General features: G+C 44.5%; 1 protein-coding gene across 1 annotated transcript in view; it reads right to left on the bottom strand.

Moving 5' to 3' along the window:
- Window positions 1-20,598, bottom strand: part of SFMBT2 (Scm like with four mbt domains 2) — a gene marked incomplete at both ends in the record, with an annotated part of 100,604 nt that extends 80,006 nt beyond the window's left edge. The window contains 3 exons of the mRNA XM_082013455.1: window positions 9,929-10,169; window positions 13,527-13,621; window positions 20,493-20,598. Coding sequence (XP_081869581.1) covers window positions 9,929-10,169; window positions 13,527-13,621; window positions 20,493-20,598 — 442 coding nt within the window. The remainder of the gene's footprint in view (window positions 1-9,928; window positions 10,170-13,526; window positions 13,622-20,492) is intronic.
- Between the last annotated feature and the right edge of the window lie 828 nt (window positions 20,599-21,426).

Here is a 21,426-nt window from a genome sequence, read left to right on the forward strand (position 1 = left end):
TCCTCCCGGGCGTTTGTTGTGACAGCCAACCATAAAGCAATAGCACTAGCACACCCAAGCCCCAGCTTTGCCAATAGCCTGAGCTAGAGGAGCATTTCCATGTCCCTGCAGAAATCTGTGCAGCAATCCATCGCAGAAGAGTGCAAGCCTCACTGCCCACGTGGGGCCCAATTCCAGAGCACTTTTGGCTAGTTCTGGTCCTTTCAGCAGGAGTAACCTGGGTACTGAAGGCTTCCAGAACTCAAAAGATGCCTGCTTACTTGCGTTCAGAAACGAATGCTCAAGTGATCGCTCTGCTGGATGATGAAAACCTCAGCTGGGGCCCCATAACACCTACAGCTGTGATGGCAGAGGGTGGCTGACTCCTCAAGCTGCAGGACAAGGAGAAAGTCAGACTGTACTCTCTGCCCTGAAAACCCAGATGTGCACCATAGGGGCAGGATGAAACAAATCATTCTTTGATATTCAAGCATCTTCCAAACAGGAGAACAGGTATCAGGAGAAAACAAACAGTGGTGTGTACAGAAATGAACTAATATCAAGCTTGACTGAAAAAGTTGATTAAATTAGTTTAATTTAAAAGCCCAAACAAACCCTGAAGGAGGTTCTTTGTTTATTGCTTTTCACCGAGAGCATGCGTTACTGAAGAAGCACCATGTGGGCATGAAATATTTATTCATTAAATCTTTCATAAAGCTCCACACTATCGGTTTCACTCAGGATATATTTATAACTTGTCGAAGTCCACAAAAATCACTCCTTGTCTTTCCTCCACCTCCATCCCCCTCCAGACTGTTTATCAAAGGATTAGGCTTTCAGTTTTCATTGCAATAAGCCTGATCCTCAGCTCCACTGTTGCTTGTACACAAGGTGCTGCTTCTGTAATCACAACAGGGCAGTTGTAGTGGAAATAGTTCAGCCTTCCCTGTACCACCCGAAAGGGACCGTTGCCGTGCTGCAAACCAGACTGCTGCGTTACCGTGTTCCTGCTGCGAGAACGGCAACACCATCCATTTATGCAGGAAGGCACCATGCACCGGTAGCAATACATGGAAATAAAAGTCAGGACCGACGGTGCACCCAAGCAAGGGAAAAGCAGTCGGAAAAGGCATTCATTTCAGTATCGGTACGTCCAAGTCATTTACTATCAAATCTCAGTCCATCAGGGAAAGCCCTTCTTGAACCCTTCCTTGGCTGTCAGCCAACCTACCGATTAAGCCCGTGCTCCAAGTTGGGTTAATAACACGCTAGCATGAACAGTGCTTGCTATATTACCTTCAGTGTTAGCTGTAAAACTATGTAGTATTGTTTTACTTTGTTTACTGACTATATAGCTCAGTCCGGTACAGGAACGAAGATAGGTTATACTTAGAAATAGAAATTAAAGTACTTTCCATCCATAACTGCGCAAAAATCCAGGATTTGCATCAGGACAACTGCATCAGTGAAACTGTCACCTCTCTAAGAAGTTGCACTGACACCTAATCCGGGTGCGGGACAAATCTAATTTCCCCAAGTAACCCTGAGGAATAAAAAAAGCACCCCGAAACGGATGCTGAGCAGGCACTTCAGGTGCACCGCAGGGTCCCACACAGTTTTGGTGGCCAGAGTCCCTGTGTGCATCCCTGCCACGGGCTGTCTGGTCAGGCCTGCTCCTGTTTCCCTTACTCCATTTGTTTGTGAGAATAAATAAATATAAATACAGCATAAGCAGATGGCGTTGTCCCTGGAAACTAAGCTTGCTGGCTATGTTTCCGCTGAAATGGTTTCTTGCTGGAAAATTATGTTTTGATTAAAGTGTGTTCTTTTCTTGCTTTTAATAAATAGAGCCTACTTCATGCACAAGCTTTGAGCTTTTTTTTTTTTTTTTTAATGGAAACCTAAACAATCTTGCATGGCTTTGGTTTTTCAAATGCCTGATCCTCAGGAAGGGCTGGGTTTCCCAGGCACAAGAGCACCTCATGGGGCACTGAGAAGACATCTTGGAATGCCTCCACAAAGAGAGACCAGACCCTTGTGAGAGAAAGTCTAACCCAGGCAAAAGGGTAAGGAGGGACCAGCACCCACCTATGAAACCCATAAGGCACTGCTGCAACTCAAGACAACATTTTGGATATTTTATCCCAGAAACAACTGTCTTGACATTTTTTAGTGGAAAAACAATGACTTTTTTTCCAAGGGAAAACATTGATGAGAACAAAGAAGAGGCTTTGCATTTATGGTTTTTGTGAAGGGGAAAAATACCTCTTCTAAGTCAGTTCCACCAAAAACTCAATAGAGAAGCACAAAGAGTGACCCCAGCTGATGAGGCTTCACCTCAGGGGAAATCTTCCCCTCAGCAGAGAGCCCAACAGAAACCCGTGGCCATGTACCTAAACCACAGGGCCATTGCAGAGCCAAGGCTGGGAGCCTCACGGTAGCTACACTCCCTAAGGAGCTCCTCCACCGCATTCCCAAAAAATTTGAAACAAATGGACCTATTTTTATCCAAGCATTGATTTTTCCCCTCAATAGCCTCCACCACTTACGGTGGGTCCCAGCTAAAGTCAGAGCAGCCAACACCTCATATTTCCCACTCGCACAGTGTTTCTTTGTCTGAGTTTCACAACAGAAATACCAGGATAAATCCATCTACTCCCAAGCCCACCTTACAAATCTGCCCGCATCTCATCCCTACAAGGTTCTCTGCAACTATGCCTCTAGACCTGAAAAACTATATTAAAAGGAAAATCAAAATGGAAAAAGTTGACCTCAAGCCCAGAAGACCTGGAGGCGCTCAAAAACTCTGCATTTGATAAAGTCTACAACTCAAACTTTTTGCAAAACCTGTAGCACTGGCCAGGCTGTGCCATGTTTGCACAGTAGCTCAACTACTACTTACACTCTCAAGAGACACGTGGGGGCCTGTGACACTCAGTTTACCCCAAAAGGGTCTCGCTTGGCAATGTTAACACCTTTCAAAAGTAACTAAAGCCAGCAGCACATGCAAAGTATTTGCAGTTTCACACAGTAGTGAAAAGACCATTTTCCCCATGAAGACATTATCCTGATGCTGCACGAGTAATGGGCTAACTCTTGAATTTTCACATCCCAGACAGAGCCATCTGAGTCACACCAAGGAAGAGAAGGAAAAACTACTGTAGGTGCTGTAATTAAAATATTTCCTTCTTGGGAGTGAGTCTGTGAGGAGAGGTGTAGGGCTGGCAGGGAGATGCGGAGCAACGATATGCTCCAGAGATTTCCAGCTCCCGCAAGCTCCCAAGACGCTCTGGAGTCAACTGACATGGCTCCTACTAGGGCAAATTTCAGCCAAAACACTGCAGGCACTTCAGCCAAAGCTGGCGTTATTTTTACTTCCTCTCCTCTCCTCCCCTCTGACATTTTTAGGAAAGCAAAGAAAAAAAAAATTCTGTTTTTTATATGTTTGTTAGGTATAATCTGCTAAATGTTCTATGCCAATGCATAAGCTGCCTACTACGCTAATAGCATTTTTAATTGACATTTATTTGCTGACTAGTTATTTATGCTAACGCCATCCCTGCATAATTAATACCCTGCTAAAGTCGACTTGAAAAGCACACAGAAAACACTGTATTAGAAGTCATTTGCAGTATTTAAAATAAAGAAATCGTGCAGTCTATTTACATTAGGTTAGTCTAAGCTTGGTTTTGATGGAATAAGAGGATAAGGGTTGGGCAAAGAAGATATAAACCTACATAATACTTTAGAAATATCGGCAGTCTTTGACAGTACAACTTGCCAAATAAGATTTCCGAGTTTCATTTTACTTGGCTCAAGGGCCCAGTTCTTAGCTGATGTAAAACAGCGTAAGCTCAGTGAATGCCTACTGATTGTCTCCAGCCTCCAGCTCTTAGGAAGTAATATTTCAGGTGAGTCTTCGGTGAAAGAGCTAAACCGAGGCCAGATCTGCTCTCAATTATAGCCGTAGGAAAGCAAACTCATCTCAGATAAGTCAGTGGAGGCAAGCCAACTCCTCATAAAGATAAATGAAGTCCACCCTGCCCATCTAATCTCTACCTGCACTATAATCATGGACCTGCAGGCATAGTTTAAGTTTTACTTCCTCTGGGATGAGATTACCAGGGGAAAGTTGGCTTTGGTTAAAAACAAAACAAAACAAAACATAACATCCATGATCGCATTTTCTGAGAGAGAAGCTCAGGAAGCCCTCATCTATTTTCAGAAACATTATCTCTGTGGCACCCTGAAGAACCTGTGGACAAGCTTTGTGGACACAAGTGACCTCCAAGAACAATGCTGAAAGGCATGCGTATGGGCCACATCTCCACCACCATGCCCAGATGTGCCCCTCAAAAAAGCCTCCTGTGCACCTAGGGAGTCTTGAATGACACTAAATCCACACCCTGACCAGAAAGTGACTGCTCAAGGCTTGCTCTTCGCTTTGCTCCTGCCTCACCATCTCCCCTTACTGCTCCTGTTCCCAACCTCTGTGCCTCATTTTGTCTCTATCCCACTACTTTCTGTTGTAGCCTGGCCACAGCATTTGTTCTAACTGCTACATCCATCAATGATTTCACCTAACACTAATAAAACACAAAAATTGGCTCAAAGTTAATTTCTTCAGTCTGTCTATTAATCCATCTGACATCTTGCACACCAATTCGCTGTGCAACACAGCCAACCATCTTTTGACCATGCAGAATCTGGTGAGTCCTCATGCCGTAAGTTTTGACATGGCCAACCAGATCCACTTCTGCCCTCCCTTACACCAGTGATCTCAGAGGGATTTGGCTCTTTGATAGATTCAGATAATAATATTTTTAAAAACAAACCAAACAACAAGTCACTTGAAGGCAACCCGCTTTGCTGTGGCACAAGTTTTATCTCCTTTTTCATCCATACCCTGCCCAGAATCAGATCCAGCACTTTGAATCTGAGTGGAAGTCCCCTCCTTTGTCCTGGATCTAGGCTAAAAGTTAACCTAAGTGAAACACAGAAACCTATTTCAAATAGTGACCAGATGATAATGTTTGCCTTCACAGAAAGCCTGAGCAGGAAAAATGCTTTATGTCCATCACTCTTAATGGCACATTTCACTTGATGAAGATTAGCACCATTCAGAGGGACTCACTTCACCTCATGATCAGGCTTTTCAGCTTTAATTCTCCTTATATCACTGTAACAGAGAAGTAAAAGCTGCTTTCCTATACATAATCACAGTCCAGTTGATCATCTTGATCACCAAATCCAAGGATAGATGGTGTTCAGAGGTTTTTCCATCTGTACCAGTTCATTGTAAAATCAAGATATAGACCTGGTTCTCTCCCCGCTGGATATCTTTACATCACCAGTCTCCTCTGTCTCCTGGTTTACACGGCGAGCAGACTCAAGCTGACCACGTAGATCCGCACACAGAAATGCCCTATTTGAATTTCCATCTGTCAATAACGTTAAAGCAGAATCACCTCGGCAATTACAAGTGTACACAATAATCTTGCCGTCCAGTGTCTTTAGCGCATCCCAGAATGCATTAAGATAGTGCCAGGAGAGATTCGGCTCTGTTGGCTCAGCTGTAAATCTGCAATCTGTACAAAAACACCCAAGTGTCAATCAAAAGACGTTCTTGCTCTCTACGTGGTTCACAATGCATAATTTAGCTACTACGCTTGTCAGGTTCTCCACGCTGCTCTTCTACCTGATAGTAAATGTGTTCATGAACCCAACTGTCATCAACAAAGGAAAACAGCACATGGAAATAACAGGCTAAAGGAGGCAAGAGACTTCTCTTCCTTTCACAGTTAAAGGAACTGCTAGTAAGGGCAAGTTTAGTTAGACTTACATTTTTAATGCTCAATGGGTGAAACATCCCAAGGGATGGAGGTGGTTGAAAAACAACTGCATCAGCTCTGTGCTGAGGAGGAGGACAGTGCTTGGGTAAGACATAGGAGGGGATAAATGCTGTTCCTGTTTCTATGCAGGCTAATATAATGGGGAAATTTTAACTAACCAATGGAAAGTCTATGTTACATCCCACCCTTACAGCGTAAAAACCAAATCCTGCTATACCACCACAGCCTTGCCACTGTCAAGGAACTTTGAAGCAGGTTGTCCTTCCTCATATAAATTACAATTCCTGAGGATGTTTGTCAGAAAGGATGAAAATTTCACACTCAGCTACATAAGGCAGCAGCTACCCACTGGTCTACACCACAGTTAATATGCAATAAAAAAGAAATCTTTGTCCCAGGACGTGACTTTAGAGCTGATCAGTGCCAAAGCTACAGACCATAAGGACAGCTTCACACTTGCCTCAGCTAGTTCATGAATAAACATCCAATTCATTCAAATGAGTTCTATATTAACTAATTTAAATAATTTTCATTTTGCTTTGAATAGTAAACAGATCTATTCTGCCAGGATAGTTGAGTTTGCAATTCAAATTACACACCGATTTGTAATGAGAAAAATATAATTAATGGCAAAGCTTGAAGTAACTACAATTTTACTCCTCTGATTTCCTGCAGGGAAGGAGGGGGTGGAGGGTGAAGTTCGCAGGCACACACGCACTCACATCGTCCTTTCATAAGCCAATACAGTTTATTGCAAACTCAAGTATTTGGCTTGAGCAGTCCTATTCTAGTACGTTGCATCATAATGTCATGGGAGGACACAACATGACTTGACATTATACTCACAGGCACCATGATGCAATACTAACGTCACCCAATAAATAATCATGTAACAGTCTGTAAATTAAATGACTTCCTTCGATTGGGATCATAAACAATGATTATGTGGCAGCTGCCCCTTAAAAGCTATGTGTGCTGAACATTAAATCAAGCTCTATTGATTTGCTAAACTGAACCAGCCCGTTTTCTCACATCTCTCTCCCATCTAATGAAATTCTTCGTCCTATCATTTTGTACCATCCTTGTCTGGCATCACATTTATAAGACGAGTGCCAATCAGTCCAATCTGATTCGTAAGCAGAAACAGAGCATTGTCCCAATTCTGGTATTTTGCCATTAAACAAGTCCTTCTTGGCAGATCTGCTTTTTAACCAAAGCCTTCAGCTCCTAATTAAAATGAAATCCCGGCCATACTGTTTGCATGGTCTTGCCAAAAGATATCCTCACTGCAATCAAGATGTGCAGAATCAGGCCCTTAGAAAACACATCCATGCAATTTGAAGCAGGCATTCATTTCTTCCAAAGGTCTGGCAATAAAATAGCATGTGATGCTAAAAAGGTAAAAAACCTCCATCCTCCATGGAGTTCATACAGAACATCAGTTTCTGTTTTAGCAATCACAGAATCATAGAAGAGTTTGGGTTGGAAGGGACCTTTAAAGGCCATCTAGTCCAACCCCCCTGCCATGAGCAGGGACATCTGCAGGTTGCTCAGAGCCCCAAAGTCCAACCTGACCTGGGATGGTGCCAGGGGGCATCTACCACCTCCATGGGCAACCTGGGCCAGGGTTTCACCACCCTCATTGTCAAAAATTTCTTCCTTATTATCTGGTCTGAATCTCCCCTCTTCTAGTTTTAAACCATCACCCCTTGTCCTATTGCAGCAGGCCCTGCTAAAAAGTCCATCCCCACCTTTCTTCCAAGCCCCCTCTCAGCCCTGGCAGCTGCAGGAAGGTCTCCCCGGAGCTTCTCTGCTCCAGGCTGAGCCCCCCCAGCTCTCCCAGCCTGTCCTCCCAGCAGAGCTGTTCCAGCCCTCGGAGCGTTGCTGGGGCCTCCTCTGGCCCCGCTCCAGCAGGTCCATGTCTCTCCTGTGCCGAGGGCTCCAGAGCTGGACGCAGCCCTGGAGGGGGGTCTCCCCAGAGCGGGGCAGAGGGGCAGAATCCCCTCCCTCGCCCTGCTGGCCATGCGGCTTTGGGTACAGCCCAGGGTAAGATGCAAAATCTGATCCTGCAGGCTTCACTAGACAGAACTCTCAGCTCTGCAGTGAAGTTTGTCTCGTTAAGATAAATTCACTGATGAGCAAAGCAATTAAGCACAGGACAAACTCCAGACATCTTGCATACATGAAGTCTAGAACTCACAAGCTACTTTTAAAAGCTGCTCAGAGCTCAGTTCTCCCTACAGAAGACAAGGGGCACTCTTGAAAATTCAGGTTCTTCCCCGTGGTTTCCCAGCTGGAGCAATGCTCTTTTCAAAACCCACCTTTGACCACAGGCTGAACCCTGCGGGCAAACACCCAGAGGAGCTCTGTGATTTCTGAGCACATTTAGGACCTCTCTCTTTCCCAAGTGAGAGAAGTCCTGAAGGCTCAAATCCCCCCGGGCATTTTAGATGCCTCATTCCAAAATAGAACCCAAGCTCTTAAATGCTTAAATATCTTTTGAAATTACAACCTACACATGTAATTTATTCTTTCTGAAAACTACACTAAGACCTATTCAATGGAGTTTATTCACTGAGAAGGAGGGGAACACACACACCAAAACAGGGCAGTTGCCCAAATTTAAGACCCTGGTATACAGTCACATCACCCAGCCAGAGGAGAAAGGAGGTGTGACGCACTCGCTGCACATTCGTGGTCATTCAAGCAAGACAATTCACTCGAAGTAGCCACAACCCAAAGAGCAGATTCCAACATTTCCATGAAAAGCAGTTGCCTCCAGTTATAAAACAATTGTTACTTTCTATTACAACAGTCGATAAGATCTCTCACCCCTTGACCCTGGCATTTTGAGATTTAGTTTATGGCACTGTACACCTTTCTGATATCACTGAGTACAACTCACGAAATAAAAGGTAGTTTAAGAGACCAATAAAATAAAATACCTAACCCCTTACACAGCCTTGATTTACTAGTGCTAAGCCAACAGATTTCTCAACCATATCTGGCTTCAAGAATTTTTTTTTTTAAAGCAATCAATCCTCTGTTTATTCAAAAGACACAGACCAGAAGAAAAAGATAAATTTTGCTCAGAGTTCAGCATACAGAAGGCAAGAATGTCAGCTCTGGTTCAAAGACCATGTCTACAACTCACTTCAGTGGGAAGTCAGGCAACACCTACAGCAAGAGAAATCACACATGGCACACAAATGGCACATACACTTTTTTCAGTGGTCACATGCAACAGAAAGTAATATAATAACTTCAGCAGCAGAATCCCTAAATGGGACTTTTCTTAAATGCATGCAAAAACTGGAGGCTACATATTCATCTCTTCCCCGATACAGAACAAATGGGATATATAGCAGGAAGACGTATGAGTAGCAGTGACAAATATGCCTCTGCTTGGAGCTATGTAGTAGTAAGGTTACACAGCTGTTCCATTGCTGTACGCAGCTAAAACAACCCCACATTTTTCTTAACACTGGGAATCAAAATGTATTATTAAGAAAGTGTTCCACACAGGCCACTCAGTAACCCACAGCTCTTGCATTCAGCTTTTGTGCAACTAAGAGCTGATAATCAGGACATACCCTAACCTATAATGACCAAATTTTGCTATCTTTAATGGTGTGTATCTACCATTGGCATTAAAGGTTGCAAGAATCTGTCACTGGAAAGTTTTAAAGTTCCAGGGCAAAACATTTGAGTGCACAGCCAACTTCTGGTTTCAGTTACACCCAAACTGATCTTGCTTAGTTTAGTTTATTCTCACTCTGAATTTCATCCCTCCTTCCTACAAGATCAGGACAACTTTCCCCTCTAACTGAAAATCACAGCTTTGCAATTTAGCAGTTAAGTTTCTGTGTTAAGACAGCTTCCTACAGAAGCACCTTGTGTTGTTACCAACTAGAGCAAAAGTGCCTTTGCTAAAGGCCAACTGGCAAACTTAATCACTCTGGCCCATGGGGACCTGACCCTGACTGTGTCACCCAACACCAGTTGAGGATCCGGAGTACCCATTCCAGATCGTCTGCAAGAGATTAAGCACCAGCCCAATACTAGAGCATGACCCTAACAAAACACAGAGAACTCACCATCTGGAGGCATCAGGACCTTGTTATTCTGCGTACACCAACCAACGGGGTGAAGATCTGCTGTCATCACATCACACCAGAAATCCGCCCTGCGGTCATCTCCATAGCCACAGTAGCGAAGCAGTAAGAGCTGTCCACATGTTGTAATGATCGTAGCCACCCAATATGTGTCCGGATTGCTCTTGTTGGCCACTTCTAATTTCATCCCTGGTTGGAAACTGCTTTGAAGGCTGATTTCAACCTTACAAAATGAGAAAGACATGGCGTTACCTTTTCTGCTTTGCAGGGAGACCCCGTCCCCAGTTAAGCAAGATAATGCTGCCCTTAAAGAGCAGCTCTGGGACAGGACATGAGTTGACAGTGCTCCTTAATCCAACCATCTCCTTCACAATCTGTCTGGGCAGGACCATTCCTACTTCACTGCCATATATCCCATCATGTAAGGTCCTGCATGCTCCAAAGAGTCCCTCTAGCAGTGGTGCACTACATCTGAGCGAGGACTGGTACCCACCTTTGCATCATACATATACCACCTCCCAGGAATCAGTGATAATTCAAATGAGGCTTCACTTCCCACTACACAGCTCTGTCGGGCGAACCGTAGGACACATGCAAGGTAGAAAGGCAGGTACTAGGCATCTCTAGGAGACCAACTATAATATTTAGTCATTTAACAACATTGAAGCACCTCCTGAGGCTTGACAAGCATCAAGGGCTGAATGCTGTACCAGGCAGACCAAGGAGAGAGTTTCCACTAAATCCATCTCCAGCAGCTCAAGCCTCAACCGATTCACTCTCCCAGAACCCTGGTAAATAAGGTATGACCCATCGCTGAAAGACACAAATGGTTTGGGTCACTGTCCTGCCATCTGATGTAGATGTCACTTCCATTTATTTCACCAGTGACAGATCACATACAACTTGCCTTAGGACACTGGAGATGCCAGTGCACCTCTTCTAGGATGCTGCAAGGACTGCTGTTAAACACTAGAGCACATTGTAATGTGTCTTCCAAGGGTGACTGGGATGCCTCTGGCTGTTTTTGATAAAGAAGTGGATGCTGGTTCAGGTGCCAGCCTTGTCTTCAGAATACCATGCAAAATGTAGCCTGTTACTCCCTATAAGATGCTTAAGGACAGGTTCTTACAGGTTTCTTAGTACTTTATCTCCTACTGAAACCAGACACGTTATGAAGTCTGGTTTAAGCCCAACTCTGATTAACTTCTCATTTAAATGACAGGTTAAAATGCCTCTTTCACTCACAAAGATAAATATAATATGGTCTACTTGCCCACCTGAGGACTTCACAAGTTGCAGAGAAAACACTCCTCTGGCATGTCAGCAGTATTCCCTCACTCAACCCACTCCAGTTTATGACACGAGTGCTGCCCAGCCAAAGCCATTTATTATTTGCAGGTAAAAACACTCCATGTGCCTTTACTTGTGTGGGCACTTCCATCAGCCTCAATGCCTGGGGTCACAGAACAGTTGAGGTTGGAAGGGACCTTTGGAGATCGTCTTAAGATTGAAGAAGGTCTGTGACATTTACTACTTCGTCATAAGACAGGATCGTAGCTCTTGTGATGCTAAGGGTCACCACACATAATCCAGGATACATGTTCATTTGTAATTTTTCTCCTTATGCTCACCGTAAGTAAAGACCAACATGGTATTCTGGAGGCAAGGGACTTGTGACTGGAAATAACATGAAGAGTGGAATCGAACAGACAGACAACATAATCTTCTCTGACAGCTTTCAGGTTCTGGCCAACCCAGGGTTTTTTCAGGATGAAGTTTTAGATTGTGAAGCATAGTCACTAAGGACTGTTCCCAGCACTAACTTGTCTCACATCAACAGTCCCAGGATTGAGGTGCTGTGAGACACTGCAATCAGCAGGATGAGGTTGGCATCTCCATGCACCTAAAGACATCCTTAAGGGCTTCATGAAGCACAAAACTACCTGGATGTGGTAATTGGGGTTCAGGCCCGGAGCTCTCAGGACAAGATGTTCTCTCCAGACCAGGAGATCAAGGATAAACTCTACCATAAGCATTGCCCTGTAATTCTCCAGTATAGAGAATTATGGTCCTTCATCCTGCAATTCTGCACTGTTGTTAAAATGGAGACAGAATAGGGAATGGAGAATTGTATTATTTTTTCAAATATAGATGGAAGAGAGGTTTTTCATCACTGCAGCTCCTTACCCCTTCGAAACAATCCAAGAAATCACCTGGAGATAAAGGTGGTTTAATGGCATGACAGCATCCAAATACAGACTTCTCTTAAAGTAGTAACGGGTTCTTCAGGAAGCTTCCCTCTCACCACAGCACAGCTACACTGTACCCAAAGGACATCTCTGACAGCAAACACTCAGTGTAAGGCAAAAGTCAGTGTAAAAGCATCCCAGCTAAAGCCCCTCTATTCCTGATGAAGATGTCCACATCCTCCAGAGCACACAGACCAGCCAGGTGAAGCTGGGAGAAGAGCCTGCGCACCTGAAGAGCAGCTGTAGCAGAACAAGTTGCTACCTGCACCTAATGGGTCAGGTAGGAGCATGAAGAGCACTATCCTCATGGGACTTGCAGCTGAGGATGGAGAACCACCATGACTTGTCGTGGCTTGACTCAGTGGAAGGCATCACAACACCTTCCCAGCAGGCCCTAACATCTCTGACAGCAGTCTTGTAGCTGAACAACAAAGATGTCCTGGAAAAATCCACCAATGTGGCCACACACGCACACCCTTGACTGTGATGAAGAACTCATACATCAGCTTAATTTCTGTCCCATGTCCTCATGTGACATGACACACATGGAGCTGAATAGAAGAGGTTAAACAACTGGTGGTGGATGGAGAAGCTAGTCCCAAACAACAATATCCTTGACTGTGATGGGCTCTGCTTTGAGACAGTGTCCTTTCTTCAAAGCATGCTCTGATATTCTTCATCAGCACAGATTTTAGACTTCGAATGCTACTTGTGCTAACACAGACCAGAGCCGCAGACCATGCTGTAACTACCACCGCTGTCTGTATGATCCATGTTGACCCAGGAAAAGCATCACCTACCCAAGTACTTGGTTCTCACGCTCCTGAGACAGCACCTCCAGGCAGGAGGCTGAGAGATGTTTTCCCATGGGCTATGCTGGACTCTAGTGCTGAGTGAGGGACCCTGCTAGTCAGTAAACCATGCATTAAGATGACAGCTTTGGAGAAATAAGACACTCTATGAGATGAATCTCTACAGGTTGGGATGGAGAATGATGAATAAAGAAAGAGAAGGAAAAATAGACGAAGAGAAAAAAAAAATGAGTGCATTATAAGCAAAAGGAGAGCAATATAAGCCCTCAAAAATGGAAAATTTGAACCAAAGACAGAGGATAAGGAAGTGGCATAGACACAGCACTCTAAGCTGTGACTGCAAACACATTGAATTCAACTAACACGAGCTGGGAGGCTATTCCCACAGAGGCTGTCACAGGTATGGAGGGATGATTTCTCCCCAAAATGGTCAAACCTCACTTCACTTCGCCAGGTACTCCCTGAAAACCAGAAGAGGGAACACGCGCAACACCCACAAGGCTCAGACGAAGCACGTACGTGTTTGAAGGAGGTGTGGGGAGCAGCACTCGCTCCTGTTTCCTCCAGGAACTCATCCCAGTTGAAGTCTGCATCCTCAATGCTGGAGCCCTCATCTGTTCAAAAGAAAAAAAAAAAAAAAGAAAAAAAAAAGGGAAAGAAAAGCAGCCTAAAACACAGCCAAAGAAGGCAAAAGTTGTGTCAAGGAGTTCAGGGTGAGAATACCAACCAGTATAAACATCAACACAAGGAAAAACAGAAAGCTTGTTTTAAAGATCCGTGCTTATCTAGTTTGCCTGGCTCTTACTGCACTTTCGGCAGACTTTGGGACTTTGACAGTCAGCACTTTGAGATCAGAAATTACTCTGCCTTCACAGCAGTGGGGGAACAAACCTGTCATACTGCAACAGGAACTTGTGGTCTTTTATTTTGTATTTGATGTCCCTCTTTCTGGAAGGAAGGTGGCCGCCTCTCCACTACCACGAGGGACAGCGGTCTTGCTCATGCCGCAAAATCAGGTCACTCAGCACTGTTAATTCCAGCAATGCCCTGGTAATACTACTAGATGTTGCTTCTGTTGGCTGAGCAATGTGCAGAGCAAACACTCAAACCCTTGGGGCTGAGGAGCCCCAGTTTCAGTCCCACCTGCCTTTCTCTCCTTCCTCAGCATCCTTCCACCTAGAAGTCTCAGCTGAGGTCCCCATGCCTCCCTCCTCCCCCAAGACTACAGCTGCCTTCTCCCAAATCCCCCAGCACCCCTCACCAGACCACTGTTGCCTTCTTGCTCCCTGCATTTGTCCTTGCCCCATTTCAGATTTGGAGCTCTGCATCATGCCTCCCCCATCTGCACCATCGCCCCCCACGATCCTTCCTCACAGTAAAGGACTTGACATTACTACTCTTTATTATAACCACGCTGAGTAGAGCAGAGCTGAGGCCTCAAACCATCACTGAAACACACACAGCAATAATTAAAAATAAATCTTCTTTCACTTACAGAAAATCAGCCAAATCTGATTGTTTTCATTTTGTTCCCAAGCAATCTTGCAAACCCAGTTTCAGCCCCAGAGCACAAATATTTACAGTCTAGCAACGAGCTCTTTGCAATAAGCATTTATCAGGCAAACTCTGCAAGACCCTTACCTGCCCAAACATTCATCAGCATGGTCATGATGTAATTAAAGTGACTCATGACAAACTGAATTAAAAAACCTCCCCAGACAGTTTTATGAAGAAAACAGCAGGGTTAATTTATTGCAATTATTGCTACAGGTCTCCAGTTTTCAGGACCAGAAAATTATGTTGTGCAATGGGAATCTCTCATTATTAAAAGGGGAAGACAGAGGTTTTATTTGCTGCCTATGGAGCCAGACACACATAGGCGAGGGGAAAAAAGTGGATCAGAAGAGGGTTTTTGAGACAGAGCTGGTGGAGGGTAAAGATCTGTCTGGGAGTTCAAAGAGGAGCGCTGAGCTGTCATCGCTGTTAAAACACTTGCACAGTGCTGCATCAAGTCTAAGGTCTGACTCCTTGCCTTAAACTCAATTAACCTGCTTAAATATGAAGATGTAAATCAACATTTACTCCTGTGACAAAGTGGCTACCACATGACTTTTCAACTCAGCAAGACACAAAATAACCCAACTTCATGATTACAACCTGAAAATAGGAAATTCAATGGATGGGTTTGGTTTTGTTTCTTGCAATCATTGCAAAAGCCTCCAGGCATAGAAGCTAACTGAGATATTTGACCCAAAATGAGGGGTTTGTTCATTCTTGACTGAAAGATAAGCCACGGCTTAACCACAAGGTAGGAGCTTAGTGCAAAAATTGCTAAGAGTTTCCTTCATGTATATCATGTAGGCAAGCAACTTAGATGATCAGGGAAATTTTTCAGCCTTAATGTCTGCAACCCTGTGGAGTTAATGTTTTAGAGAAGAACCACATCCAGAGATTTCAAAGACTGAGCCTGTAAAATCAAGTATCACAGTCCATGAGTAAATGGGCAGATATGGTTACCCATTCCAGACTTAAAATTACTCTGATGCTTAAGGAACTTTCTATCCCAAGCACAACAAATCCCAGACCCACTAAAAGTCAGCGATGTCTGACATGAAAAGCAAAAGGCAAAAAGCTAGAAGTGCATCCCCTCTGCCTGGCTGCTCCCCACTTCTGCGTCCAACTGCGCTTGTGGTGTTGGGATGGGCTGCTCAGCAACTCCAAGGACATCTTCACCTCAGACATCTGACAAGTACAGGACACTTCCAAGTCAGCCCTGGGTTCACTTCTCTGTTCAGCTACTTCCATTTCAGAGCATGCGGCATTTGCCTCAGACCATGATGCTCTCCATATATTCTTAATTTTTTTGCTCTAACCTGCTGGGTAAGTCCAGACAAGTATCTCCTTTTCTCCAGTCTTCCTCAGTAGTCTTACGGGAAGGAGTCATTCCACAGAGCAGTGGAAGCAGGGACGTTTAGGCAGTTCAGTCTATGACCTCCAGCCCTTGCAGGGAGCAGTGTCTCCAGGGTGGCAAAATCTCCAGAATTTTGCAACAACACATCAATTTTGTTAGCATGACAGATGCTAGCTATGGATGCAACAAGTCCTCCTGTACTTCATAATCTTATTACCCATGACCTACTCTGCCACATGCCAACACCGAGAGACTCACTGGCCCCACTGTTCCCAGTCCCACCAGCAGGTTCATTCACATGCACTCCAGCAAAACTCACAACAGCAACTGTTCTAAAAAAAGCACCCACATCTCCCCTTTCTAAACCCAAATAGAGAGGCTTCAAGACCCACAGGGGGAGGCAACGTGAGAGCTGCAGCGTTCCCTCCCTGTCAATTTGCTTCTCTCTGACACATCACAAGTCTGACTCCTCTGCTGTATTTTATCTGCAGACTTTATCAGGAAATTACTTTTACAAGGTCTGTTAAAATAATGTCAGAGCACTCATTTATCACGGCATCAATGTTTTATTTTGCTTCATTTTATCACAAAGGATTTTGAAGGGATTGTAAGTTTCCAAAAAAAAATATTTTTAATGGACTTTCTTCCTTTCTAGAAAGCTCGCAAGGGGCATCCAGAGCAGAGACACGAGTTGTCCTGGGATGAGATCAGCCCAAGGGACCCAACCCCATCCACACACGTAACGGGATTGTGCTCAAATCTCCTCAATCATCAGAAAAGCCCTACTGCTGAGGAGCAGAGGACACCTCTTCCCAACCTCTCTCAATTGCCTGGATATGCCCTGATTAAAAGGCAGACAGAGAAATGCAAAGTGTCTTTTAATATACAACAGCGGCCATTGTGTCCACTTGAGCAGCGGACATCACAAAGCTGATCTATTCATCGCTCTTCAGGTCACCGCTCCAAGAACAAAGTCCTGACTCTGCTGGAGAACTGCAAAACCCCAGGTGCCAGCATTTCACAGAGCTCCCTGTGAGATGACAAATTTGGCATTAAGTCTATTTTACATACCAGCTCCATTTCCAGTTATTGGTACTTAGGCCCAGCGCTCTTTCTTAATAAAAAAGTCAAGGCTGGCTAGCCTTCAATACGGTGATGTATAAACAAGCCCAGGATGGCAAATAAAATCAACAAGTCATTATCTGTGAGCCTCTCAATGGCTTTAAAGTGCTCATGCATTGACACTATAAAAATGCAACTGTTCCAGCTGTTAACAGCCTCCCAGGATGTTTGGCTGTGGGAGGTAATGGGGATAAAAGACCCAAAACCTGTGGCTCCAGAAGCACAGATTTTTCCCAGGCTTCACTGAAGAAGAATGTATTTGTGGCAAACTGCTTATCCATCTTATTTACAGCACGTAGATACATTCACGACTTTTTGAGTGAACAGAGAACTGAAATGCTTTAGCGGTTAACGCACCAAGCAATGTGGGGGTGTAGTGAACCTGATCAACCACAAACCTCCAGCATGGCCTTGGGAGACTCACCAAGATCCACATCCCCAAACAAATTTAGGCGCCACAGACTAGTTCTTCTCATTCCAAAAGCACTGTCTATGCTTGGCAAACTGAGTCTCATTCTATAGGCACCCACCTCTCTCCCAGGGATACAAATGGATCCGATAGTGACTAGATCAGGCTGCAGGTTTGCACTCTGGAAATGTCTGAATTAGAGGACAGGAATCCCACCTCGAGAGAGTGGTCTGCACCACATGAGCAACAAGGATTGAGATGTTCCCCTCTGCTCCAGACAGGGTTAGCTTTCTTCATTCTCAGTGGCGAGAAACAGGCAGCTCCAGATGGCAACCCAACGCAAAGGCAACCCAGCACCTGTGTTAAAGTGGGATGACTTCCTTTCTGGAGATGTATCTTTCTCTTCACTGGTGATACAGGCAGCACCAGATTACTACATTTTGTAAGGTGTTTTAAGACACCTCAGCTCCAGATTCAGATGTTTAACTCTAGATGACCCTCAGCAGTCATGCTTATGAGTCACACTGTAGAAGGGAGGCTCTTTCTCTTTCATATCTATGGGAGAACCCAGGGTAATATTTATGTTCTTACCTAAGGTACCGTAAGAATGTCCTGCTTCCTTCACATGGGATGAATCCAGATTTCTCATCACAACCCCTCCATACATACACACCCTCCCCTTCACACAGAGTCAGTGGAGTTTTCCTGTGTGCTTTGACTCCTCATGGATGCCTAGAGACATCCATTAGATGAGGGCAACCATCTATGATTCCCCACCATGTAAAGTTCCTATCATCCGACTATTTCTGGTTCAGGGGTTTCCCTGAGGCAAACATGGTTTCTACGCAGTTAACACACTGCATCTTTCTTCCATAAGCATGTCCAAGTTCCCTTTGAAGCCATCTGAAACAACCAGAACCACTGCATGTACCGTGGAAAAAAACCAAAACTTTGGTTGGGCTAACAACCCCACAACACAGGAAAGTTTCCATCTGTGTTCCACCTAACATGCAGAGCTTAAGAGCCCAGCTGAACCTATAACCTATTGGTCGTGTCAAGACCAACTGGACTACCCCACATCTCAAACATGTTTTCAGTTCAACACAGCCAGATTGCAATTTTTATAGGACATACCTCTCATTTTTCCCTACTCTTGCTGACCTCTTGAAAGACCACCTGCATTTCCATCTCAATTGCACAGGTGTAATGCAGCTGCCTTCTAAGATCTGCCCAGGTGGTCACTGGCAACCTGCAGGCCAAACATGCCACCCTTGTTTATCATTTTGATGCCAAAGTTGCAGAAGATGATTCCATTGCACAAGGGCCTGTGGAAGACAGCCCATCCTCACCCCAAAAATCTTACAAAGTCACCTCAAGGACCACAGTTCATAGTTTAACTGGCATGGTTTCTCATTGCTGTGAGCCCTCGCCCCGCCAATTCATTAGTGAATGTGGCAAATATTCAAAGACTGGTCACAGCTTTCCAATGGGCGGTGTCCAGCAAAATAGGAAAATCACTGAGTCACTATGAAAGGTGAAGAAACTGAAGACTGGATGGCCAAATTTCTGAGGTGCTGAGAGAGAAACAGTGAAAAGCGGACCAAAGACACAGCTTTGCAAAGGACTTCAGCACAGCACTGACCGATAAAGCACAAACAGCACCACCAGAGAGAAAAGGTGCAAAAGACACTGAAGGCAAAGCATGCAGAGTGCTAAAGCAGTCACCCCAGCACGGCTACCATTGCATTTGAGGAGTGCTGAAACAGTGATTCACCACTGATGAGGGCACCTATTTCCATGGAAGTAAACTTAAGGCAGCCCTACACGAGGCCCAGCTGCAAGCACAGACTTTCATCTGCCATTTACATCTTAGCATCCTTTTGTCAAGAATAGCTCTTACAGAAATGCAAGCGAGTTCTGGAAAAGCATTCAAGCATGAGAGCACCAAAACAAGAACCACAATGCAAAAACAAACCCTTTTGTGCAGATTAACTGACTGATAGCTCAGTGTTGTTCTCCACAAGTTCATCAGTTGAGTTCTCCAATGCAAACATGGAGCAAGGAAGAAGTTACAAGTTATAGCTGAGCCAAATCAACAATTCAGTGCCACTGGGAAAGGTCCCATTCCCACCAGCATGCGCTCTGGCCCTCCCTCTTCCTCCAGCCAGTTCAACTCACAAAGCTGTCTGAAAATTATTGACTTTTTTTTTTTTCTATTACCTTTCTGCTGGATTAGCAAGTTGATTGACTCAGCCCAGGGTGTGATGTGCAGCAGGGGCGGTGCAATAGAAAAGATGGTATAAAGAGGAGTCTCCCATTTTGGCATCAGAAAGAAACCAGATTGGGTCTAGCCATAATGTGCAACTTCACCATAGGATACAGTCTCTTCCTGTTAAGGCTAGATATGGGAAGTTAAAGCACCTAATTCCAGCAGAAGTCACCAGAAGCTAACGCTTATTTTTCTGTATCTACTATGACGATGCCCAAATTTAGTGCAGTGAATCTTCACCTTTAGGTGCCCATCCCTGAGCATTACAGAGCATCCAGTCATACCCATGAGTACAAGGACAACATGCCACCAGCTCTCCGCTGGCTTCACTAATGTTTGTGAAGCCCTGTCACCTGAAGCACTCAAAAAAAAAATTCTGGAGGAAAAAAGGGTGAAGGGTCAAAACAAGGGAGAAATGCCATAATTTCTGAATGCTCATTTCCTCTCTTTAACCACAAAACTCCCACAAAATAAAAAAGGGTGGGGAAACACAAAGAACACAATATGATGTCCTGGGAAAGGTTTTCCATTGCTTTTTGTTTAAATTTTTAATAGCTGCTCCATACTGTAGAAGTGATCCAGAAGAAGAAAAGCTCAAATTTCCCAACCCATCAACCACAGGACACAGTCCAATTCATAAGACCCAAAAAAGGCCTTCAAGCTGTTCAACCACTGCCAATGCTCCCCTGGCAATATGACTGACCCACCTCTACCAGTGATCAGCTGGAGGGCTGTACCAGTGAAGACAACCCATGGGGGTGAATAAGAGCTCACCTGAATCAAACTGCTCCCTGTTGCCATTGGCTGGGCTCTGACCCTTCTCTGGAGAGAAATGCTGGGTCTCTTGCATGGCGGCAATGAAAGATGCCCTTGTCTCCATGGTTCAGAGGAAGAGGCCTTGAATTCCTAATTCATCCTGCAGCAGGAGTGCCTAGAGGACAAGCTAAAAGAAAAAAAACCCAGTGAGTTATTTGTTCTACCTACACCAACCCATTCCCTCAGCCTTCCCTAATGGTTTTCAAGTCATCCCACGTTGACTGTAACTTTTCAATCCTGCTCCCTCCTCCAAGGTGAAGCTAGAGTTGGATGAGGAATCACAACGAAGGATGTCTCCCGTTAGTAGAAATAATATCAAAGCAGCAATAACAACAATAATAACATACAAGATAATGAGGTAATAAACTACATCCACAATATTCAACACAAAGGATTCACATCTCAAAGTTCCCTGTACCACCAACAGAGAGGGAAGGAACAGCCCATAAGGTAGCACAACCCACGCCAAAAAAAGGCACCCAAGAAAGGCCAACTCAGCCATCCTCCAACAAGTCCAGCTCTTGGCATACTACTTTTTGATGACTATCACTGTGTGAGCTATATCTCGCTCCGTAAATATTCAAAATTCCAAAGGGGGATATTTATGATAACGAAACAGAGGAAGCACTGAAGGAAGAATACTTTGGGAGCAACTCGAATAACTCTAGAAAATAAAGTTCAGCATGCAAAATGCAGATACCCTAACGAAATAGCGCTGGCTGCAAATGTTTTTCAATGAAAACTGACCTAAGCTAACTGCACTAGTTAGTACTATGCAGGGTAGCAAATATTAACTTGGGTGTAGATTGGGTTACGTTGGCAGAGGAGATCCTTCCATAAGTAATGACCATAGTAAATATAACTTTTAATAAAAGCACGCAGAGATGAAATA

The sequence above is a fragment of the Phaethon aethereus genome, assembly GCF_964289735.1.
Source record: "Phaethon aethereus genome assembly, chromosome: 1".
NCBI lineage: Eukaryota > Metazoa > Chordata > Aves > Phaethontiformes > Phaethontidae > Phaethon > Phaethon aethereus.